Source organism: Silurus meridionalis, chromosome 10 (genome assembly GCF_014805685.1).
Source record: "Silurus meridionalis isolate SWU-2019-XX chromosome 10, ASM1480568v1, whole genome shotgun sequence".
NCBI lineage: Eukaryota > Metazoa > Chordata > Actinopteri > Siluriformes > Siluridae > Silurus > Silurus meridionalis.
The window spans coordinates 24,348,573-24,373,332 of NC_060893.1; the positions used below are offsets into that span (position 1 = coordinate 24,348,573).

Genomic DNA, 24,760 nt, shown 5'->3' on the forward strand with positions numbered 1-24,760 from the left:
TGGTGGTGGTTATGATTGTGATGATGATGATAAAGAATATGATAATAATGATGATGATGATGATGATGATGATGATGATGGTGGTGGTTATGATTGTGATGATGATGATAAAGAATATGATAATAATGATGATGATGATGATGATGATGATGATGATGGAAAAGGATGATGATGATGATAAAGATGATGATGATGATGATAATGATGATGATTATGATGATGATGATGATTATGATGATGGAAAAGGATGATGATGATGGAAAAGATGATGATGATGATTGTGATAATGATGATGATGATGATGGATAGTGATGATAATGAGAAAGATTATGATGGTGATGATGATAATGATGATGGAAAAGGATGATAATGGTGATGATGATGATGATGATGATGATGATGGTGGTGATGATTGTGAAGATGATGATAAACAGTATGATGGTAATGATGATGATGATAATGGTGGTGGTGATGGTGATGAGGATAAAGAATATGATAGTAATGATGATTATGATAATGGTGGTGATGGTGGTGATGGTAATGGTGGTGATAATGATTATGATGTTGATGACAATGATTAGGATAATGATGGTGATAATGGTGATGATGATGATGGTGGTGATGATAATGAGAAAGATTATGATGGTGATGATTATGGTGGTGGTGATGATTTTGATTATGATGATAAAGAATATGATGGTAATGATGATGATGATAATGGTGGTGGTGGTGATGAGGATAAAGAATAGGATGGTAATGATGATTATGATGAAGAGCCAAGGATGATGATGGTGATGGTGTTGATGATGATAATAGTGGTGGTGATGACAATAATGATGATGGATAGTGATGATAATGATGATGGAAAAGATGATGATGATGATGATGATGGTGGAGGTGGTGATAAACATTATGATAGTGATGATGATTATGAAGGTGATGATTATAGATAGTGATGAGGATATTGAGAAGGATTATGATGGTGGTGATGATAATGATGATGATGGTGATGGTGGAGGAGGTGATAAACATTATGATAGTAATGATGATAAAGAATATGATGGTAATGGTAATGATGATGATGATGATGATGATGGTGGTGGTGGTGGTGGTTATGATTGTGATGATGATGATAAAGAATATGATAATGATGATGATGATGATGATGATGATGATGATGGTGGTGGTTATGATTGTGATGATGATGATAAAGAATATGATAATAATGATGATGATGATGATGATGATGATGATGATGGTGGAGGTGGTGATAAACATTATGATAGTAATGATGATAAAGAATATGATAGTAATGGTAATGGTGATGATGATGATGATGATGATGATGATGATGATGATGATGGTGGTGGTTATGATTGTGATGATGATGATAAAGAATATGATAATAATGATAATGATGATGATGATGATGATGGTGGAGGTGGTGATAAACATTATGATAGTAATGATGATAAAGAATATGATGGTAATGATGATGATGATGATGATGATGATGATGATGATGATGATGATGATGGTGGTGGTGGTTATGATTGTGATGATGATGATGATGATGATGATGATGATGATGATGATAAAGAATATGATGGTAATGATGATGATGATGATGATGATGATGATTGGGGTGGTGGTGGTGGTAATAATGATGATGATAAAGAATATGATGGTAATGGTGATGATGATGATGATGATGATGATGATGATGATGATGATTATAATGATGGTGGTGGTAGTTATAATTGTGCTGATGATGATGATGATGATGGTGGTGGTGGTGGTGGTAATAATGATGATGATGATAAAGAATATGATGGTAATGGTGGTGATGATGATGATGATGATGATGATGATGGTGATGGTGGTGGTGGTGGTGGTGATGATAAAGAATATGATGGTAATGATGATGGTGATGATGGTGGTGGTGTTGATGGTGGTGATGGTGGTGGTGATGATGATGATAAAAATATAATGGTAATGATGATTATGATAATGATGGTGTTGATGATGACAGTGATGATAAAGATTATAATGGTGATGAGGATAAAGAATATGATGGTGATGATGATGATGATGATGATGATGGAAAAGGATGACTATGATTATGATGATTATGATGATGGAAAAGGATGATGATGGTAATGGTATTGATGGTGATGATGATGATGATGATGATGATGGATGGTGATGATGATGTTGATGATAGAAAATGACGGTGATGATTATTGATAGTGATGATGAGTGTGATGATGATGATGATGATGATGATGATGATGATGGTGGTGGTGATAAACATTATGATGGTGATAATTATGGATAGTGATGATGAGTATGATAATGATGATGATAATGGTGGTGGTGACGATGGTGATAAACATTATGATGGTGATGATGACAAAGAATATAATGGTAATGATGATGATTATGATGATGATGGAAAAGGATGATGATGGTAATGGTGTTGATGGTGATGATGATAATGATGATGGATGGTGATGATGATAGAAAAGGATGATGATGATGATAATGATGGTGGTGATAAACAATTATAATAGTAATGATGATTATGACGGTGATGATTATGGATTTATGGATAGTGATGATGATTGTGATAATGATGACGATGATGTTGATGAGAAACCTGGAGAAACCTTCAGAACCAACCACATCAACTGATTGTTGGATTCTTTGTCTTCGAGCTGATTCTTATGCTTCGAGCTGATAAATCGCTGTGGTATTAGCAGGACTAAACGCTTCGACATCCCATAATTTGACGCTGGTTTACTGTATCTACATTTCTATTTTGGCATGAAGCCGTTCGATCCAACTTATTCTTCGATATGGATTAATATGTTTTATTCAATCTTGCTGTTTTTGCTGACACTTTTTGGCTGTGCATTTTAGTTGTACATTAGCCAAGAGCTTTAGGGTTAAGTGCTGTTCACAATGACACAATGGCTTAGCAATGGCCCTCATCAAGTAGCTTCAAATCCATCAATATTTGACTTACAGCCAATGTGTGAAAGCAACTGGCTCCTAAGGTCAGTGGTCAAATCTATGTATTATAGTTAAAAAAGAAAAATAGGAAAAAGGAAAAGAATAAACTGCAGGCCAGCAGGTGTTTTTTTTTTTGGAGGCTTCATCACAAAGTATTTCCAAGTCTTCAGTCTCAATATCTCATCCATCAGCTTAGCACGCATTAGAAAAGCCCTGCTAGGTTCCCAGTGACTCAGCAAATTTTAGCTCTTTGGCTCCACATAAAGGCTCATTAAACTAAAAGCTTTACTGGCCCATTTAGACTTCCTGCCTTTTCTGAACCAATAACGCCCACTCCATCGTTCCCTCCCTCGTTCCCTCCATCTTCTTCTTCTACTTCCTCCTCCCCTTAGACAAGGGTGAGGAAGGGAATTAGGGAATAGAGGAGACGTCTGACTAATCGAACGCACCCACTTCGATGTCTGAACCCACACCAAGATTAATGACTCGGCTCATTTAAAAAAAAAAGTGTGTGTGAGTGTATGTGTGTGTTGGACTGCGTAGTCAATACATTTTTTGTGGAGGTACAATAAGGTTAATCTGTTTTTTTTCTTCTTGGTCACACTTTAGCAAGGCCAAGGTTCTTGCTAAATGAACTGATGCACACATCCAGTGAAGAAGAAAAAAGCTAACGACTCTAATCATGAGCTAAAGTGAATTCCAGACGCAACGTAGCACAACATAATCCATCGTATCATTTATCATGAAACGTAAACATAATTGGATCAAACGCGAACGTGTCGTTCAAATGCCAAACATCATCATCATGGCTGGTGTATAAGAGGAATAAAACCACTCATAATTTTATTTCAGCAACATGACACAGAGTTTTTAACATCCTTCATTTGAGGTGTTGTTTGGTCATAAGGTTTAACAGCCAATCAGGTTCCAGTATGCAAATGAAGAAAAATCTAATGAGAAGAAATGAAAATGGATTGAAACCTTATTAGAATTCTATGGAAGTTGAACGAAGTAAAAAATAGGAACCCTAACCCTAACCCTAACCCTAACCCTAACCCTGAAAAGAATAAAATGTGTATACTTGCAATTAAATAAAATAATAAAATAGAAATAAAAAATTATTCAAAATGTAATAAAATATAATTGGGTCATAAAATTTAAATGTAACAAAGGAATATATAAATATTTTTGGATTATAAGTCCAAAAGATTAAACAGCCAATCAGATTCCAGTATGAAAATAAAAATAAAGAAATAAAAAGTATTAAAATCTTAATAACATTCTATGTAAATAAAAAAAAATGTAATAAAAAAAGAAGGAAATTAGAATATTATAATAGAACAGAAAAAAGGAATACAAAGAATTTAAAAAAAAAAGAAAAAGAAAAAAAGAATAAAAAATTTAATAAAATATATTTTGGTCATCAAGGTGGAAATATGTAAATAATTTTGGGTCATAAGTCCTAAAAGTTGAACAGCCACTCAGATTCTAGAATGCAAATAAAATAAAAAAATAAAAAAATAAAAAGAGATTATTTAAAAAAGTTAATAAAATGCTGTGGAAATTAAAAAAAGCTAAAAACAACTATATATTATTTTAAATAGCTTAAAAAAATGCAATATTCAATAATTGCAAATTCTTTTATTATTTTCTCTCGAAATCTTACCTTTAAAAAAATATTTTAAAAAATGTATTTTATGACACAGGCCCATTATAAAAAGCATTTTACTGCATGGTACTCTGTGTGATTATGTATGTGACAAATAAACTCTAGCTTTGGATTTGAGAACATGATCCTCTGAGCAACAGTTGTTTTTATTTTTATTTCATGTATATGATATATTTTTTTTTTACATATATTAGATTTGTTGCAGTATCCAGAATCTTCTCTTATGACGTTACTTCTGTAGGACCTCTTTCTGAGATTTGGGACTAAAGTCTGTTGTTGTGTCTCTCCCCAGGTTATGGCCACGCAGCTCCGGGTACCGATGCGGGGAAGGCCTTCTGCATGTTCTACGCGGTTCTTGGTATCCCTCTGACGCTTGTGATGTTCCAGAGCCTTGGTGAGCGCATGAACACGTTTGTAAAGTACCTGCTGAAGCGCATCAAGAAATGCTGCGGGATGCGCATCACAGAGGTGTCCATGGAGAACATGGTGACGGTCGGGTTCTTCTCGTGCATGGGGACACTGTGCATCGGCGCCGCAGCCTTCTCGCACTACGAGGACTGGAGCTTCTTCCAGTCTTACTACTACTGCTTCATCACACTCACCACTATCGGGTTTGGTGACTTTGTGGCACTGCAGAAAAACCGGGCTCTACAGAGAAAGCCTCTGTATGTGGCCTTCAGCTTTATGTACATCCTGGTGGGGCTGACCGTCATCGGAGCCTTCCTGAACCTGGTGGTGCTGCGCTTCCTCACAATGAACAGCGAGGATGAGCGGCGAGACGCAGAGGAACGCGCCTCGTTAGCAGGGAACAGGAGCAGCGTCATCGTGCACGTCCAAGAAGACGCCATGCCCGGGCGGATGCACCGAAGGAGGCGGGATCAATACCGATCCGAAGTGGCCGACCTGCAGTCGGTCTGCTCCTGCATGCAGTATCAGTCGCACGACTTTGGCAGTTCGGCCATGCTGGCGGGGGACGGGGGAGGACGAGGAGGGTTGGGGTTGGGAGGGAGGCCGTTCGCGCACCAGAACTCCTTCACGTGCCAGCCGAGGTACTTTCACTCACCGGTGACGTACCACATCGAGGAGATTTCACCGAGTGCCCTGAAGAACAGCTTCCTGCCCTCCCCGATCAGCTCCGTCTCCCCCGGCTTGCACAGCTTCACGGACAATTTGCGCCTGATGAGGAGACGCAAATCTGTCTGAACAGGAAGCCCCTTGTTACCCCTAGCTATCAATCAACAGGCCGCACCAATAGACTCGTCCTGATTTTCAATAACCAGGGTATATATTCTATTCAGAAAACACACACAATAAAGCTGCTCCTTAACCAAAATCTCTTTTTTTTTTGCTTTGGTTCTCATACTGAGATGAACGTCTGCCCCGGGGGCTTATATTATTATTATTATTATTATTATTATTATTATTATTATTATTATTATTAGACCATACACAAAGCGTAAATTGGGGATGAAATCCGATGAAACTGGATGCGTCACTTAATAACGGATGGAAAGCATGAAGCATGGATTTTTTTTTTCCTCAGAAACTCGTTTATCTCTGCCTTCTATATTATCGGGCTGCTGTTTGCCCCGCCCCTTGAATTTTACATCCTGACCTTCTTACCAGACCGGACGACGCACACTTCGAACTTTAGCTACAATACAGAGGGAGAGATTATTTTTTACAGGGAGAGACAAAAAAAATTGAATTATTATGTTTTATCTCTAAAGATGTCTTGAGGGGAATCTCAAGTGCCACACACACCAGTGAATGGAAAAAAAAAAAGTTTGGACGACCTGGACTTACTTTTAAGGACGGTTTTCTTTTTTCTATTGTATTCTATTATATTTAGAAAGATATAAAGATGAGACACTGATTTATTTAAAGAAATGCCATGCCAAAATATTATTGTCAAACCCTAGCATGTGCATTAGTTGTCATTTGATGTGTGTTACGCCATTCTTCTTTTTTGTTTGTTTGTTTGTTTTTGTTTTTTTTTCTATTTACATGCCATTTCCTGGAGGGAAGTTTTGTAAAATTGTATGTATGCTTAGTTTTCCGGCTGTGTAATATACGGAAGAGATTTTGGGGAAAAGCAAGGGGATGAAGCGAGAGAGAGAGAAAGAGAGAGAGAGAGAGAGCGAGCATGTGTGTGAGAGAGAGAGCGAGAGAGAGAGCGAAAGAAAGGGAAAGTCTTCAGGTCTTTGCCTGATCAATAAAAAGTTAATAATTTGCATGTGCTTTGTTAAAACTGGTATGCATAAAACTGTCAAAAGGGAATAAAATAACAATAGCAGCCTTGCCAATGGTTTGAAAAGCAAATAATCCTTTAAGTTTATTTTCTAAAAAAAATAAATAAATAAATAAAATTGTTATTTTTGTTCCTCTCAAAGATGTCTGCTCGTGACCCTGTTCCTGAGATGGTCTTGTATCACTGGCATGGCCTTAAAGATGCCTGTAACACCACAAACAGCACAAACTGTAACCCCATCAACTGAAACACCATCAACTGAAACACCACAGACAGTAACATAACAAACTGTAACAACACAGAATGTTACAGCACAGACTTTAACACCACAAACACTAAGACAACATACACTAACACCACAGGCTATACCGCTACAGGATGTTACACTGCAAACTGTAACACCACAGACTTTACACCACAAACTGTAACAGCACAGACTGTAACATTGTAAAATGTAACACCACAAATTGTAACAGCACAGACTGTAACAGCACAGACTGTAACAGCACAGACTGTAACAGCACAGAATTGAATACCACAGACTTTAACACCATAAACTGTAAGACCCCAAATTGAAACACCGCAAAAAGTAACACCACAAATTGTAACACCACAGACGTAACACTACGAAATGTGAAACTACAAGATGTAACGCCGCAAATTGTAACAGCACAGACTGTAACACCAGAGTTTAACACCACAAAATGAAACACTACAAAATGTAACACCACAAACTGTAAAAGCACTGACTGTAACACCGCAAAATGTAACACCACAAATTGTTACACCACAGAATGTAACACTACGAAATGTAAAACTACAAGATGTAACACCGCAAACTTTAACACCACAAATTGTAACACCACAAACTGTAACACTGCAAACTGTATCACCACAGACTCTAATACAACAAACTCTAACAGCATGGACTGTAACACCACAAAAAGGAAAACACCGCAAACAGTAACACCACAAACAGTAACAGCGCAGACTGTAATACCACAAACTATAAAACCGCAATATGTAACACCACAAACTGTAACAGCGCAGAATGTATACCACAAACAGTAACACCACAAACTATAACACCACAAACTGTAACACAACATACACTAACACTACAGACTGAACATTTAACACCGCAAACTATAACACCACAGACTCTACCATCACATACTATAACACTATAAACTGTAACACCACAAACTGTAACACCACAGACACTAACAGCACAGACTGTACCATCACATACTGTAACACTATAAACTGTAACACCACAAACACTAACAACATCTGGTGATGGAAAAACTCCCTGAGACATCAAGAAAATGAAACTTTGAGAGACCTGAGACTCACCTGCGAGACACACTAAATGTTTATATTAATTAAAGTCTTCAAGGTCTATGAATTCAACCCTTCAGAGTAACCCTCCTTCCTCTGACTTCAATGTAACCTAGAAATTAAAAATAATAAAATCCTTTGCTGATGTTTGGACTTGATGTAGCTAAAACTGGAAGAAAGTGTGGCAAGATTCAATTTCAGTCCTCTCACGGCTTCCAAAAGGCCACACACACACACACACACACACACACACACACACACACACACACACACACACACACACACACATGCTGTCTATTACCAGGTAAATGTCAAGCCCACTTCTGAAAATGGAAATTTGAATTACGAAAATACAACCGTATCCACTGTATCCATTCAACATCCATTCATAGAGGTTCAAATTCATGCTAATATCTAGAATTCAAAGCTAATGTAAGAAGGTAGTGCTTGTATATCATCTCAGAATCACCTGTTACTCCATGAAACCATCCAGGCATAAGAAAGTTATAATTATCTACAAATGTGTGCCAAAAGTATAGGTATTAATAAAAAATGTAATAAAAATTACATATGACCTTATCATGAGGTACTTTTGCTAAAAATATGGAAGATGAAGGTATACAGGAGGAGTGAATATCTTACAGTAGGTGTGCAAAAAAATACACAAAAAATAGTGTGCAAGTAATGAAAAAAATTCAGGCGGAAATTCTGTTGGAAATTTCTAGAAACTTTACTCAACCATTATAAAGCGAGAAAGTGCTGATAGTTCAGCGTAAATTGTGATGTTATGACCAAAATACTGTATATTATGATTCTCATTAGAATAAAATGTTATATTTATCACCATATATAGCTTTTTTTTGTCCCAACACATCAGTATATAAAATACATTTCACATACACATATTCCACAATACATACTATTATCATATTATTCAATTCTGTTATAAATTCAAGCCAAATTGTTGTTGTTTTTTACTATTTTATTCATATGCTAATGTTGATAAGAGCAAAGCAGTAAGGTAATAATGAGTTTTCATGGTTCCACACATCTAAAGTGAAGGCTCCAGGATGTTCTGGAGAAGTAAATCAGGACCAGTGGACTTGTGTATGAAAAAATAATTGTGTTTTAACATCCTGGGGCTTAAGGAACTGAGGGTTATTAGAAAATTATGACCTGGTATTATGGGCTATTATTTATTTCTGGAAAGAAGGAAAATGACCTGCCGGTAGAGGAAGAAAACAATGAGCTTGAAAGGAGGAATAATTTCCACAAATGAACTGAATGATTTAATTGTTGGTTTATTGTACCGTTATTATTAGAAATATTCGATAAATGTTTTAAATACACAAGTCAATATAAATATCTTGTTAACTTCATGCTTAATGACTCTTTCATTAAATGTCTTCCAGAGATTTTATTTCACAGCTAAACTGATCCCTGGCTATAAACGCTGGAGAACCTCTGTAGCTAAAAAAAAGCTTGACCTCGAAAATGAGACTTTCTATATTAAGATGTGTGTGATTTATAAGGCTCTAATCCTCCCAGGAATACCTTGCAATCGCTTCTTCAATTTGCTTTCATTTACTCTTTACAAGTTTTCTCAGCTTTATTTCCATTTTCCTTCCTTTCTTCCTTCCCTCCTGCCAACCTGCCTTACTATGTACCTGCTTATCTATATATCTGCCCACAGTATCTGCTGACCTACCTACCTACATACTTATCTGCCTACCACCCTACCTACCCACCTTCCCACCTACCTACCCACCCACCTACCTACCCACCTACCCACCTGCCTGCCTACCCACCTACCTACCCACCCACCTACCCACCACCTACCCACCTACCACCCACCCACCTACCTACCTACCCACCTACCTACCCACCCACCTACCCACCACCCACCACCTACCCACCTGCCTGCCACCCACCACCACCACCCACCTACCCACCACCCACCTGCCTGCCACCTGCCACCACCTGCCTGCCACCTGCCTGCCACCACCTGCCTGCCACCACCTGCCACCTACCCACCACCCACCACCCACCTACCCACCTGCCTACCCACCTGCCTGCCACCCACCCACCACCTACCCACCACCACCCACCTACCACCCACCCACCACCCACCTACCCACCTACCCACCCACCTATCAGTCATCCTGTACCAGGCTGTTGATTGTCTCATGATCCGATTCCACATTTCCAAAAACAGAAGAATAAATTCAACAGAACTGTGTATGATTTTAAGGGTAAACACTTAATTGTATATGAAATGATTGTCTGTTTTACATGTTTGTTTTGTCACTTGATTTAACATAATAGGAGCTTGAGTAATAGGCAATTGCACAGTTTTGGAGTTTTATATATAAATATTTGGCAACCCATGGAACCAAAGAGAAAACGCATTTAGACTAGTCTATGACTGAATATTGTACTAATTATGAATGTGTACCTTAAACAGTATAATTCTGTTTATAATGTTTGTGTGTGTGTGTGTGTGTGTGTGTGTGTGTTTGCTTTAGTTCTTCATCTTTTACAGATCAGAATATCAGTACTATTTCGAGACTCTGAAAGCTGAAATCTCGACTGATTCTAACTAAACAATTCAAAACGACATTGTCTCAAAAATATTTCTAATTGCGGATTGGACCCTTTTTTCTGTAAGTATAATTGAGCACATGGATTAGTGTGTTTGCGTAATTCCCTGTAACACTTGAACACTGAATTAAAACAGTAAGCTTCTGTCTTTCTGAATGTTTGCCTGGTAAGTCCTTTGCTACCATATTTCCTTCCTTGCAGTGCAAAAACACAGACAGTGATTAGAGACTAATCACAGACTCACCACTGACAAAAACCACTGAAAAACAAAGACTTACCACAGATAGTGACATCAATTACAGACTCACTATAGACATGTGACATAGTGAGTGTAACACGTAATTTAAAGAACCATACACGTCTTTTATTCAGGAAGGTGCAGAAGCTAGTGTGACTGGTGTTAGTACATTTTGGTGTCTTTGTTTTTGGAAATAAAAAAAGTAAATTAGACAAATGATGTTTTGCTTGATAGCGATATTTATTCCATCTGTAGGAGGAGAAAAGTTTCTTTATTGAGAATGTTTACTTTTAAAATCCTAATCATCTCCCCCGGTTGAAAATAGAGCTTGTAGAAGATGATGTTGAAGACCATCTAATACTCACATGAAGTTTAGGATGATGAGTTTGTCACTGACATATTATTGTCATTGGTCCGTTTGAATTTGAGGGGAGGAGCCTCACTTACTTTAAAAGATCTTAACTGTTGAATCAAGTTTGTTGGACTAGTAGCCAACGCTTCTTTTGTCATGATGTGAAGTCATGATGTGAAGTCCTGTATTTCTCAGTATCTTTGAAACGTTTCCCAGATCAGAAATGAAATTCTTAAAACTACTTGTTCCTCCACATCATTTATTCATTTGTGCTCATCATAAGAACATTTCTTGTTGCTTTGATCAAAAGTTTTTGTACATTAATTTAATCAATTGTCTACGAGTGTCTGCTGTTTCCTACATTATCAGTTGTTTATGTTCAAGTTGATCAAAATATATTCTACTGGTTTCATCTGAATAGTTTTAACCCCCAAAAACATCTCAGCATCAGTTCACTGTGTACGTCAGCGAATGTAAAATGGTTAAACCAGTCGAATCTGTCATCTAACATTTATTTTAAACTTTTTATTTTGTAAATGTGTTGAATTGATGAATTGTGCAGATGAATCTTGAACGTCACTAATGAAGGCGAGTGAACGACATCAGATCAACCAATGATCAACCAGTTCTCTAAAACAGGTCAAAGGTGAATCTGGTGAAGCTTTAGTTGGAGAGTGAAAACAGACAAAACACAGAATTCTACATTCTCAAAATGAATCAACAACCAAAAAACAAACGAACACCAGTACAGTAAAAGTGTGAATCCTGTCCGGTCTTTTACAATCAATATAAATCAAATATCCAATTAAATGAATAATTTGTGCTGAAATTCAGATCCCAAACAGAAGAAAGTCAAAATTTTTGCATTTTCAGTCACTGTGATCCAAAACTATAGTTTATATCAAGAAATCCATAAGCTGTGCAGCGTCACACTGATAACATGAATAAATGTTGATGATAATGAATTACGTTAAATGTTTTTACATGCTGGTAACCAAATTGGCATAAATAAATCGGATAAAAACATAGACTAAAAAAATAAAATCCTAGATTTTAGACCAAGTATAAGCACTGACACTATTTACCAATTAAGAATAGACTGACCACAGACAGTAATCAATTATGTAACAGACAAATGTCATTTTTCAAACAAAATAGCTCCATGGATAAACACTGATCATGAAAAACTTTGACATTATAACATTATGAGTGGTGAAGTGAGGAACACTGATGATTTCTTCATCATGACACCTGTTAGTGGGTGAATTTATTTATTAGGCAGCAAGTGAACATTTTGTCCTGAAAGTTGATGTTAGAAGCAGGAAAAATGGCGACCGTACGGATTTGAGCGAGGTTGACAAATTTTGACGTCTAGACGTCTGGGTCAGAGTGTAATGAGTTATGAGTGCAATATAAATAGAATCATTTGCTTTTTCACCAAAATCCTGTATTGCTGTATTATTTATGTTTTCTTTTTTTGGGGTATTAAGTGTTCATTTTGCTGTTGCATATGCTGGAGAGAGGTAGGCGTTTGTGTGAGCTCTTCAATTAATGCGATAATGAACTCATTTAGTTTAAAAATTGATTTGATTTTACTTTGTACACAGTTCTGAGACTAATATGTTCTTTTGTATGTTTAATGTGCAAGTGGGTTTAGAATGTGAGGATTTATCATGTGGGCCGTATGTATTCAGTGTTAATGTGCTTCTGAGTTGTTAGCCAGCTAACAATTGTTGTACTATACAGGAATACGTTGTCACATGGTGCCCATGAGTGATTTATCTCCTTATTGACATTAATCCACGGGTATTTCTTTCTTGATCTCTTTTATTATTTTTCTTTTGTCTTTTGTATGAATATCTAGTGTTTATATGTTAATGTATTTTGTTCAATTGTTGCATATGATGGAATGCATTGTCACATGGTGCCCATGAGTGATTCATCTCCTTATTGATATTATTTCACAGGAGAGATCTGAGGAGTGTTGATTGGTGGGCGAAACTGCTAATAAACCTTCTTTGGTGAACTGAATAAAAGTGTCCTGAGCCTTTCTTGAACACAACGCAGACGAGAGTAGCGGCGGTTAGCAGTAGACCGGCTACAAGAGTGTCTCCAAAACTGCAGCTCTTGTGTGATGTTCCTGGTCTGCAGTGGTCAGTTTCAAAAGTGCTCCAAGGAAGGAACAGTGGTGAACTGGCGACAGGGTCGTTTGGGACGAGGATCATTGATGCATGTGAGGAGCAAAGGCTGGTCCGTGTGGTCCGATCCAACAGACGAACTCCTGTAGCTCAAACTGCTGAAGAAGTTCATGATGTAATGATCGACTGGTCACGACTGTTTTAGCAGCAAAAGGGGACCAACACAATATTAAGCAGTGGTCATAATGTTTTGCCTGATGAGTGTATATAGAGAATTATGCAAAAGTTTTATGCTGGTGTGAAACAATGCTGTACATGTTTCTTTTTTTTATCAATGAACAGAAGAGAAATCGAAATCAAATCAATATTTGGTGTGACCACCATTTACCTGCAAAACAGCATCAATTCCTCTATATACATTTTCACTTCCAGGTAAAGTTAACTCAGCAGGTAGGTTGGTCCAAACATCTTGAAGAACTAACCACGAATCTTCTGTAGATGAAAGCTGCTTTAAATCTTTCCTCGCTTCTCGCTTCAGACTGAATCAAAGAAGTTAAAATCAGGACTCCTTTTCTGGCAGCCAAATCTATTACTTCCATGACTTCTGATTCTTCTCAATGTTGAAGATAGGTCTTAATGATAGTGGCTGTATGTTTGGAGTTATTGTCCTGCTGCAGAATTAATTTGGGGCCAATTAGACACCTCCCTGATGGTACTGCATAATGGAGAAGTATCTGCTTCACCGTTAATCCTGAATAAATCTTCATCTCCATTTTTGACTCATCAGTCATCAGTTTCTATCCCCAATTCTTCTGGTTTTGTGCATAATTGAGTCATTTAGCTTTGTTTCCATGTAAAAGGCTTGGCTTTTCGGCTGAAATTCTTCCATGAAGATTACTTCTGGCCAGACTTCTTCAGACAGTACATGGGTGTACACTGCATCCGGAAAGTTTTCACTGCGCTTCACTTTTTCCACATTTTGTCATGTAACAGCTTTATTCCAAAATAGATTAAATTCATTATTTTCCTCAGAATTCTACAAACAAAACCCCCATAATGACAACGTGAAAAGGGTTTGTTTGAAATCTTTGCTAGTTTATTAAAAATAACAAATGAAAAAAAACAATTATATACGTTTTCACAGCCTTTTTAATGACACTCAAAATTGAGCTCAGGTGCATCCCGTTTCCACTGATCATCCTTCAGATGTTTCTACAACTTGATTGGAGTCCACCTGTGGTCAATTTAGTTAATTGGACATGATTTGGTCTATAGAAGTTCCCACAGTTAACAGTGTATGTCAGAGCACAAACCAAGCCATGAAGTCCAATGAACTGTCTGTAAAACTCAGACACAGGATTGTATGGAGGCACAGATTTGGGGAAGGGGACAGAAAAACCTCTGCAGCATTGAAGGTCTTAATGAGCACAGTGGCCTCCATCATCCAAAATGGAAGAAGTTTGGAACCACCAGGACTCTTCCTAGAGAGGAGCCACACAGCCAAACTGAGCGATTGGGGGGGGAAGGGCTTTAGTCAGGGAGGTGAACATAAACCCGATGGTCACTCTGAAAGAGTGGTCTGTATGGTAAAGTGGCCAGAAGGAAGCCTCAGTAAAAGTCACATGACCGCCCACCTGGAGTTTGCTACAAAGCACCTGAAGGACTCTCAGACCATGAGAAACAAAGATTGAACTCTTTGGCCTGAATGCCAAGCGTCATGTCTGGAGGAAACCAGGCACCGCTGATCAACTGACCGATACCATCCCTACACTGAAGCATGGTGGTGGTAGTATCGTGCTGTGGGGATGTTTCTCAGCAGCAGGAACTGGGAGACAAGTCAAAATCGAGAGAAAGATGAATGCAGCAATGTAAAGAGACGTCCTTGATGAAAACCTGCTCCAGAGTGCTCTGGACCTCAGACTGGGGTGATGGTTCACTCCAAGCACACATAAGATAACAAGAGAGTGGCTACAGGACGACTCTGTGAATGTCCTCGACTAGCCCAGCCAGAACCCAGACCTCTGATTAAACATCTCTGAAGAGATCTGAAAATGTATATAATATATACCACCTACTAACATATGCCATGATGAAGAGACAATCAGTATGTATACGTACGTATATAATTTTTTGCACAATAACGCAATGGCCTAACCCTACATGCTGCTTGTTAGATGCAGCTAAAAACATGCAGAATACACATGATGACAGGAGTGGATTGAGAAGCTGGGAGCTGATAATAACTGAGTATTTCTGAGCAGATCTAAAGCGAGGAAACGCTCCGAGGACGGCTAATACACAGACGAGATAAAGGACAGGATCAAAATTACACCTCGCTGGGTGTGAAATCCAAATCAGCCCCTGTGACAGCAAGACAATGTGTTTCTGCTCTGTGTGTGTGTGTGTGTGTGTGTGTGTGTGTGTGTGTGTGTGTGTGTGTGTTCGTACAGTGTGGCTATTTTTGGAAACACGGTTCACGGTGTATAAGAATATTACAAGTCTGGCACGTCCAACCAAGAAAAGCGAGCGGTGTGAAATGGAATGTGTGTCTGTATATGTGTGTGTGTGTGTGTGTGTGTGTGTGTGTGTGTGTGTGTGTGTGTGTTAATGAGAAAAGTACAGCCATGGCATGAGTACTCATTTTTCCATCATACATAATTGTTGGAGTTTTTCACCCCAGGTCTTATGACTATTACATCTCAGTCCTGTAATAACTGTGTATTATGTGCAGAAGCAATAAGATTTATTAATCAGCACACAGTATTCCTCACTGAAAAGGTCTACCATTGGTCATTTAGGTTTATTGGCAGAATGAAAAGAGTTCTGATCCTAATTTCTTCTTCTTCTTCTTTCGGCTTCTCCCATTAGGGGGCGCCACAGCGGATCATCCATCTCAATACCCCTCTGTCCTCTACATCTGCCTCTTTCAACCAAACTACCTGCATGTCTTCCTTCACCACATCCATAAACCTCCTCCTTGACCTTCCTCTTTTCGTCCTTCTTGGTGGCTCCATCCTCAGCATTCTCCTACTGATATACCCCATGTCTCTCGTCTGCACATGTCCAAATCTCCTCTCATCTTGTCTCCAAACGTCCTGCATGTGCTGTCCCTCTAATAAACTAATTTCTAATCCTGTCCATCCTCGTCACTCCCAACAAACGTCTCAACATCTTCAGCTCTGCTACCTCCAGCTCTACCTCCTGTCTTTTACTCAATGCCAGTGTCTCTAAACCATACAACATCTCAGGTCTCACCACAGTCCTATAAACTTTCCCTTTCACTCTCACAGATACTATTCTATCACAAATCACTCCTGCTACCATACCATTCTATTTAACTATGTAAATCATGTAAAAAGTGTATATCCTGCACTTGCGGTTATTGCACTCTGGTTAGACCCAAACTGCATTTCTTTGCCTTGTACTTGTACATGTGTAATGACAATAAAGTTGAATCTAATCATCTAATCTAATCTTCTCCACCCACTCCACCCTGCCTGCACTCTTTTCTTCACTTCTCTAACACACTCTCCATTACTTTGCACTGTTGATCCCAGGTACCTGAACTCCTCAACCTTCTCCACCTCTTCTACAAATCCATTTTCATAGGTCTAGAGTGGAACCCCACATGAACCTCATGGATCTTCAGGCAGCTTTTATGTGGAAAACCTTCTCAGCTGCACAGAGTGGCCCCCAATTAAATGTCGGGCCCCATTTTCACTAAGCTGACACTCTTTGGCCCTTGAGCAAGCCCCTTATCTGACCCAAGCTTCCGAACATCACTGGGATATGAAAAGAAAGAATTTGTCAAGTATAAAGCACCTTTACCTTGATCCAGATGCTCTTATTAAAAGATCTTAATTATACGCTGAGCGGTTAAAGGGTTGAGGACCTTGCTCAAGGGAGCATTGGAAGTTGTATGGTGCTTTTGTACTCATGATCTTCCGATCAGAAGTCCTTAACCATGTGTCCGGATGCCTGAGGGAAGTAGTACCTCAGGAATTAAGCACATCTGTGAAGAATAAAGCTGGTCTGGAAAGAAGGTAATACATTTATTTATTTATTTTTTTTAAGGCACTGGACTTTGGATCGGAATGTCGTGAGTTCAAATCCAAGCCCCATTAAGATACCACTCCTGGTCCACTACCAGTGCCCTTAACCCCATAACTGCTCTGTTGCATGAATGAGAGAAAGTTGCTCTGGATAAGGACCTCTGCCAAATGTTGTATTCAATGTCTTTAGATGCTCTAGCATGAAGTCAGCTCCATTAAGATCTGCTTTCCATGGGAAAAATTGAAAGATCTCCTGCTATAGATTTCCAACCCTATTGAACACCTTTGGGATGAATGTGAATGCTGACTGCACCATAGACCTCCTCACCTTCTCACCTACATCAGTTCCTGACAGTATATATAAATACTGTTACAGGGAAGTTACATGTCAAGTCAAGTCAAGTCAAGTTTATTTGTATAGCGCTTTTCACAACAGACATTGTCTCAAAGCAGCTTTACACAAATCAACAGTGATGGTGAATGGTGTGCATTTGTCTCTGATGAGCAAGCCGTGGCGACTGTGGCAAGGAAAAACTCCCTTAGATGTTATGAGGAAGAAACCTTGAGAGGAACCAGACTCAAAAGGGGAACCCATCCTCATCTGGGTGACATCAAGAGTTTGATCATAAATCTTTCAACAATACAGAACACTGGAGAGTGAGAACTAACATGATTACTGGAGTAATTAAGATTATAAGTAATGTTCTTTCTGCAGTCTTAAACAGTCTATATGGTTAGTAGCTCCGAGTTTTATAAGCTCAGCATTTGTGATCACCACAGATCCAGCATCAGCTTCTCCATGCCAGAGCCTTTAAACACTCCAGGAGGTCCAATGTCAAAACTCCACACATGTAGCGGGATCCAAATGGCACTGGTACGTCTCTAGATGGTTCAGGATGTTTGTGAGTTCGGCATCTACTTCTTTAAAGGTCCGTAATCATCACGAGGTGGGAGGTGACTGGAGCTGGAGCAACCTCAGGATGCCTCGGGATGGGGAGAGAAAGAGAAGCAGTGGAGAGGAATTAGCGTAGCTGCTGTTCATGATATTAACAGCACAAGTTGATAATGTGCATGTGATCAGATGTTCTGGAGCACAAGGTTATGATGTGATGTGTGTTATGTGTAGGCTTTGCTAAAAGATACGTTTTAATCTACACTTAAATTGGGTGAGTGTGTCTGAGCCCCGAACACCGTCAGGAAGACTATTCCAGAGTTTAGGAGCTAAATGTGAAAATGCTCTACCACCTTTAGTGGACTTTGCTATTCTAGGAACTACTAGAAGCCCAGAGTTTTGAGATCTCAGGAGCGTGGCGGATTGTAGCGTGTTAAAAGACTGGATAGATACACGGAGCCAAACCATTTAGTGCTTTATAAGTGAGAAGTAATAGTTTGTAGTCTATTCGAAACTTAACAGGAAGCCAATGTAGGGACGATAAGATCGGGGTTATGTGATCATATTTTTTTGACCTTGTAAGAACTCTGGCTGCTGCATTCTGGACTAACTGAAGCTTGTTTATTAATGAAGCAGGACATCCACCTAGTAACGCATTACAGTAGTCTATTCTGGAGGTCATAAACGCATGGACGAGCTTCTCTGCATCGGATATAGACAACATATTTCTTAGCTTAGAAATATTTCTAAGGTGAAAGAAGGCTGTTTTGTAACCTGATTGATGTGATTTTTGAAAGACAAGTCGCTGTCTAAAATAACACCCAGGTCTTTTACCGTTGAACTAGTGGTTACAGAACATCCGTCTAAATGCAGGTTGAGATGCTGGAGCATCTGTATACCAGTTTTTGGGCCGATGAGCAAAATCTCAGTCTTATCAGAATTTAAAAGTAGAAAGTTATGGGTCATCCAATCTCTTAGTTCCTTAACACACTCAGTCATCCGGGTTAATTGAGCTGTATCGCCTGGTTTAGATGAAATATATAGCTGAGTATCATCAGCATAACAATGGAAGCTAATTCCATGCCGTCTAATAATATTTCCTAACGGAAGCATGTATATTGTGAAGAGCAGGGGTCCTAGAACTGAACCTTGCGGCACGCCATAATTTACTTGCATTAGCCTGGATAGCTCTCCATTCAAATCTACGAAATGGTAACGATCGGACAGGTAGGATTTAAACCAGCTTAATGCCTGTCCCTGAATGCCGATGTAATTTTGTAAGCGATCTAGGAGGAGATCATGGTCTATAGTGTCGAATGCAGCACTAAGATCTAGTAAAAGCACTAAGATCTAGTAAAACATGTTTAACAGAAAGTTGCATCATCACAATTTGAACATTATGAGATTATTTTATTTATTTTCCAGTGATACCAAATGACAAGTTCATGTTACGGGTACAATGCTAATACTGGAATTATGCTAGAATTGTACATACTTTATAAAAAAAAATTACTTGAATATCCCTACATTCATTATAGAATTAGCATGGAGACTGGTTAACCATGTTTGGTATATTTGCTAATTCCTATGTAATTCCTATGCTAATTAGCTATGCTAATGCCATGTTAAATATATGCTTTGCTAATACTATACTATGCTAATTCTATGTTAAATATATTGGTCTAAACCTAACCCTGGATTATTTTTTTAGAAAAAATGAAGTGGTTAAGAAACGAAAGGATCCGTTTTGTAACATCATGTTTCCTGTGAAAAAAGCAGCTCTGTTTGGTGCTAACGAATCTTGATCTGATCTGATTAAACTGTCTTAAGGCCACAGCTGGAGCATAATTAGTTTTCTGTCATTTGAGCTGCAAAGATCATGAGTGCAAACGAAATTTTCGGGTTAAAATCGTGAGAATCCTTTAGGATTATAACAAAGAAGAAATCACCCGTTGTATCTGCATTAGGGTTGTGCAGCTCCATAACTGAGGGCGATGCGATTCGCATCTCGACACAATACATTAAATTAAAGATACACATGAAGCATTTATCCATTACATTCGATTAATATTGAATGAAAAAATATGTTGCAAAAAAAAAAGTAGTTGGAAAAATAAGAAATAAAACCAGACGTTCTTTTCCTGTTCTGTCTCCAGGAAGTTACAGCTCTACCTCTGCTGTGTTAATGTGTGTTCTATGTGACTCGCTGACACGCCTCGGTCTCCGTAATGTTGCGGTACCTCATGTTCATGTAGCAGCAGGGGTGCTAACGGAACGCCCCCGAGAAACGAGTAGAAATCAAACCACATATAAAATAATAGTAACAAATTATTGATCAATTTCGAAATAATAAAAGTGTAGCGTCTCTTAAAAACGTTCTTCCAGCTTCTCCCATTAGGGGTCGCCACAGCGGATCATCCGCATGTTGATTTGGCACATGTTTTTACGCTGGATGCCCTTCCTAACGCAACACTCCCCATTTATCCGGGGTTGGGACCGGCACTAAGAGTGGCTGTGGTTGGTTCCCTGAGAGCGCCGCATCCTAACCACTAGACCACCAGGGAAAAGTATAGCACATCTACTAATAATAAATAAATCTTTTTTATTTAAATATGGTAAAAACAATGCACTGCGATACAAATCCAAATCACACTTTTTTCAATTAATGTATCACATCGTTAACGTTTATGTCGATGCACCAAAGTGAACCAGAACTCAAAAGCAAGTACTTTGCACCCATGAAACTTTGTGTTCAACAGTGTACCCATTCCTGCATCCTGAAATTCAGATTCAAGCTTCAAGGTCTGGTAAATTGTTTTTCGCCAATAAAGCGCATCTGAAGGAAAAAGTATTTCCTCTTCGCAGGAGAGCTGAAAAAGTGTAAAAGATAAGGTCACTGAACTTGTTCACTGCTTCCTCTTATCTCTGTCATTTTGCAGCCTTTCAAACTTGTCCTGCTGGTTCTTATTCGATCATCTCTAGAAGGTCTCGGCTGTAGGACGGATGTGATGACATCACGGTGATGGTGATGGTGGTGGCTTTTTTGTTTGCGTGGTGTGCAGCTGTGTCCCGCCCTTGGGAGGCGAGGTGGAGGCGTGCGTCGCCAAGCGCTATTCAGCTCCTGCTGCTGCCCACTAATTAAGCTGTCAGAGCAGAGAGGGAGCGAGCAGAGAGGGCGACAGCGTAAGAACAGTGGAGGAGCGAGAAAGCTCAGGCCCCCACGCTCCATCCAGCCTGTAATTTTACTGCAGCTCAACAAGCCACTTTGACCGACCAAGCAGTCTGAGAAGCACAAACTCTTTTAGATGCACTGATCCAAATGATCTGAAGTTGGTGGACTGTTTTTAGTGGTTTAAATGGAAAAACGTTGCATACAGTAGTACTTGAAAGTTTGTGAAAACTTTCAGAGGTATATTTAAATATAAATACAGTGGAACCTCGGGTTACGAACGCCCCGGCATACGTATAATTCAGGTTACGAATTGCAGTTCATCAAAATTTTTGCCCCTGGTTACGAACAATATATCGGGATACGAACGTCGCTCACCAAAAAAATCGCAGGCAAGTTGGTTGTTTTTGCTCTATCCACACAGCTCGTCACATCAGTTAGCGTCCTGTGTCCCTAGTGAGAGCATCGTGTTACTTATCCGCTTGAACTTTTCCCGGCGGCAGCGTAACAACTCGTTAGTTGATGTTTGTGGAATGATGAGATGGACAACATTAGCCGATGCATAACCACTTTACTTGTTTTTATGAAGATAGATTAGCAGGGTTACAGTATAATATAACTCCCAGGTGGATAAACTTGGATTAACAGACCGCACTGCAGAACACAAACAGGTTTATTTATATGAATCGCACACAGGAAAAACATCCAGTCCGCACATTTCTTTTCCGAAGTACAATACCCATAATGCATTTCACTCTGGACTTCAATACCCAGAGATAGTAGCCTTAAAGAAACAGCTCTCATTGTCCCTCTAATGCAACAATTGTCTCAGCGTTCGTGTTAATAACACTGTCTTTAATATTCTATAATATAATATATAATAATATATAAATAATATAATATAATAAGATTCTCCTTCCAAACAATAACTCTCCCTCCTCCGGAACGAATTAAATTCGTAACCCGAGGTTCCACTGTATGAGCCAAACCATTTCCATTTACTTGAACTTCACTACATTCCATAGTCAAATATTGGATTTTTTATTTAATTATATTTTGCGAAATCATACGTTCTTTTTTATTTGAGTGAATAAAAACTCACCAATCAAGTTGCCAATCAGGGTCGAGCATGCGTTCTGTTTTAAACTTGCTTTGATTGCCGCTTGGTGGTATCTATTTATCACAAACACCCAGTTCAACATACTAAACAATAAGATCACAGACAGTTTGCAGACGACACTATTGTGGTGGGCCTGATCTCCAACAACAATGAGATGAGCTACCTACAGGAGATTAAAAACCTAGAGAGATGGTGCCAGGAGAACAATCTTCTCCTAAACGTCAGCAAGACCAAGGAGTTGATAGTGGACTTCAGCACAAAGCAGCAGTGTTCATACCTATCAGTAAACATCAACGGGACCCCATTGGAGAGAGTGGACAGTTTCCGGTACATAGGTGTTCACATCACATCTTGGTCTTGCCACATCAACACCCTGGTGAAGAAGGCCCGGCAGCATTTGTACCATCTAAGGGACTTTAAACTACCCTCTCAGGTGCTTAAGACCTTTTATACTTGCACCATTGATAGCGTCCTGACGGGTAGCATCACTTCCTGGTTCGGGAACAGCACCATGCAGGACAGGCAAGCCCTTCAGAGGTGGTGCGGTCAGCTGAATGTACCATCCACACCAAAATCCCTAACCTGCAGGACATCTACAGCATGCAGTAGCGGACCAGGGTCAGGAAGATTGTGAAGGACCTCAGCCATCCAAACAATGGACTCTTTTCTTTGTTGCGTTCAGGGAAGCACTCCTGCTCCTTGAAAGCAAACACAGAGAGAATGAAGAGGAGCTTCTTCCTGCAGGCCATTCGGCGTTTAAACTAGGAAACACCCCGCAACTAGTACTTGACAATCAGGTTAAAAAAAAACTAAATTTTCATTAAATGTTGTACAGTTGTACAAAGCATTTCACTGCATGTCGTACTCTGTATGTATGTGACAAATAAAATTTGATTTGATTTGATTTGAGCCCCAATTCTGTAATGTCCCAGTCTAGGGTTGGGGCGCACAGCGTGATTAAAGGCATGGGGTGGTGGATATGTTAAGTGGATGTGAGTGTAGTTGGTATATGAGAAGAAGATTAATGGAAACACAAATACCGGGGTATCTTAAAAAACACGAGGTATATTGTAAGATGTACAGCAGTGGGATAGACTTCAGGGTAGACTGAGGTCAAAGTATTAAACAAAAAACACTCTTTCTACAAACAAAAACATGACAAAACACTTCCCTAACTCCCTCACCAAAAACCCACAAAACAACACACATATATAAGATATTAAGAATATAAGATATTATTAATGTATATCTTTATTGTATAATACAGTAAGTATTTACAGTGAAGGTACGGGACAGGTCAAACTTGGGATCAGAACAGGCGTAGTTTAATAGCAGTTAATCACACAAGAGCGTCGGCTCCTGATCCCAGTCTCCTACTTCATAGGGCACCTCCTGCTGACGTCATCTATGGATAGAGGGCACGTCTTTAGTTAACTGGAATGCAGGGAAGACCTGGGCTGGAGTCTCGAGGTGGTACCTGCACACATAAACCGCACACTGCATACAAATACAATACAACCCCTAAAATACCGCGGGGTATCAAAAAGTTACAAGACTAACGGTGCTAACTAAAGCTATTCTGACCAACTGAATAACCACATCTGCGATTTATTCGACAGCAAGTTAGAACTTGCAAATCAGAAACTGCGCAAATCTGCCACCAAGACGTTTGACACGACATACGTTTGACATACGGCGATGCTGCAACGAGTCATTAGAGGTATTTTGAGTGGCAGAAGAACTTCGCCGGAAAAATGTCGTAAATGTTGTAACCATTCGGCACCTCACACATCATGATTATCGGAGAACGATCCACATGAGCTCACTTCCACACCCGCTCTACTCGCCAGATTCGGCTTCTACGGACTTCAGCCTCTTCCCAAAGATGAAGATCCATTTTGACACCGGTGCGGAGATCCATT

At 39.2% G+C, this 24,760-nt stretch overlaps 1 protein-coding gene across 1 annotated transcript in view; it reads left to right on the forward strand.

The window, feature by feature from the left end:
- Positions 1-7,303, forward strand: part of kcnk9 (potassium channel, subfamily K, member 9) — a 63,201-nt gene extending 55,898 nt beyond the window's left edge. The window contains exon 2 of the mRNA XM_046858637.1: positions 4,977-7,303. Coding sequence (XP_046714593.1) covers positions 4,977-5,887 — 911 coding nt within the window. The 3' untranslated portion in view covers positions 5,888-7,303. The remainder of the gene's footprint in view (positions 1-4,976) is intronic.
- The last annotated feature ends 17,457 nt before the right edge of the window (positions 7,304-24,760 follow it).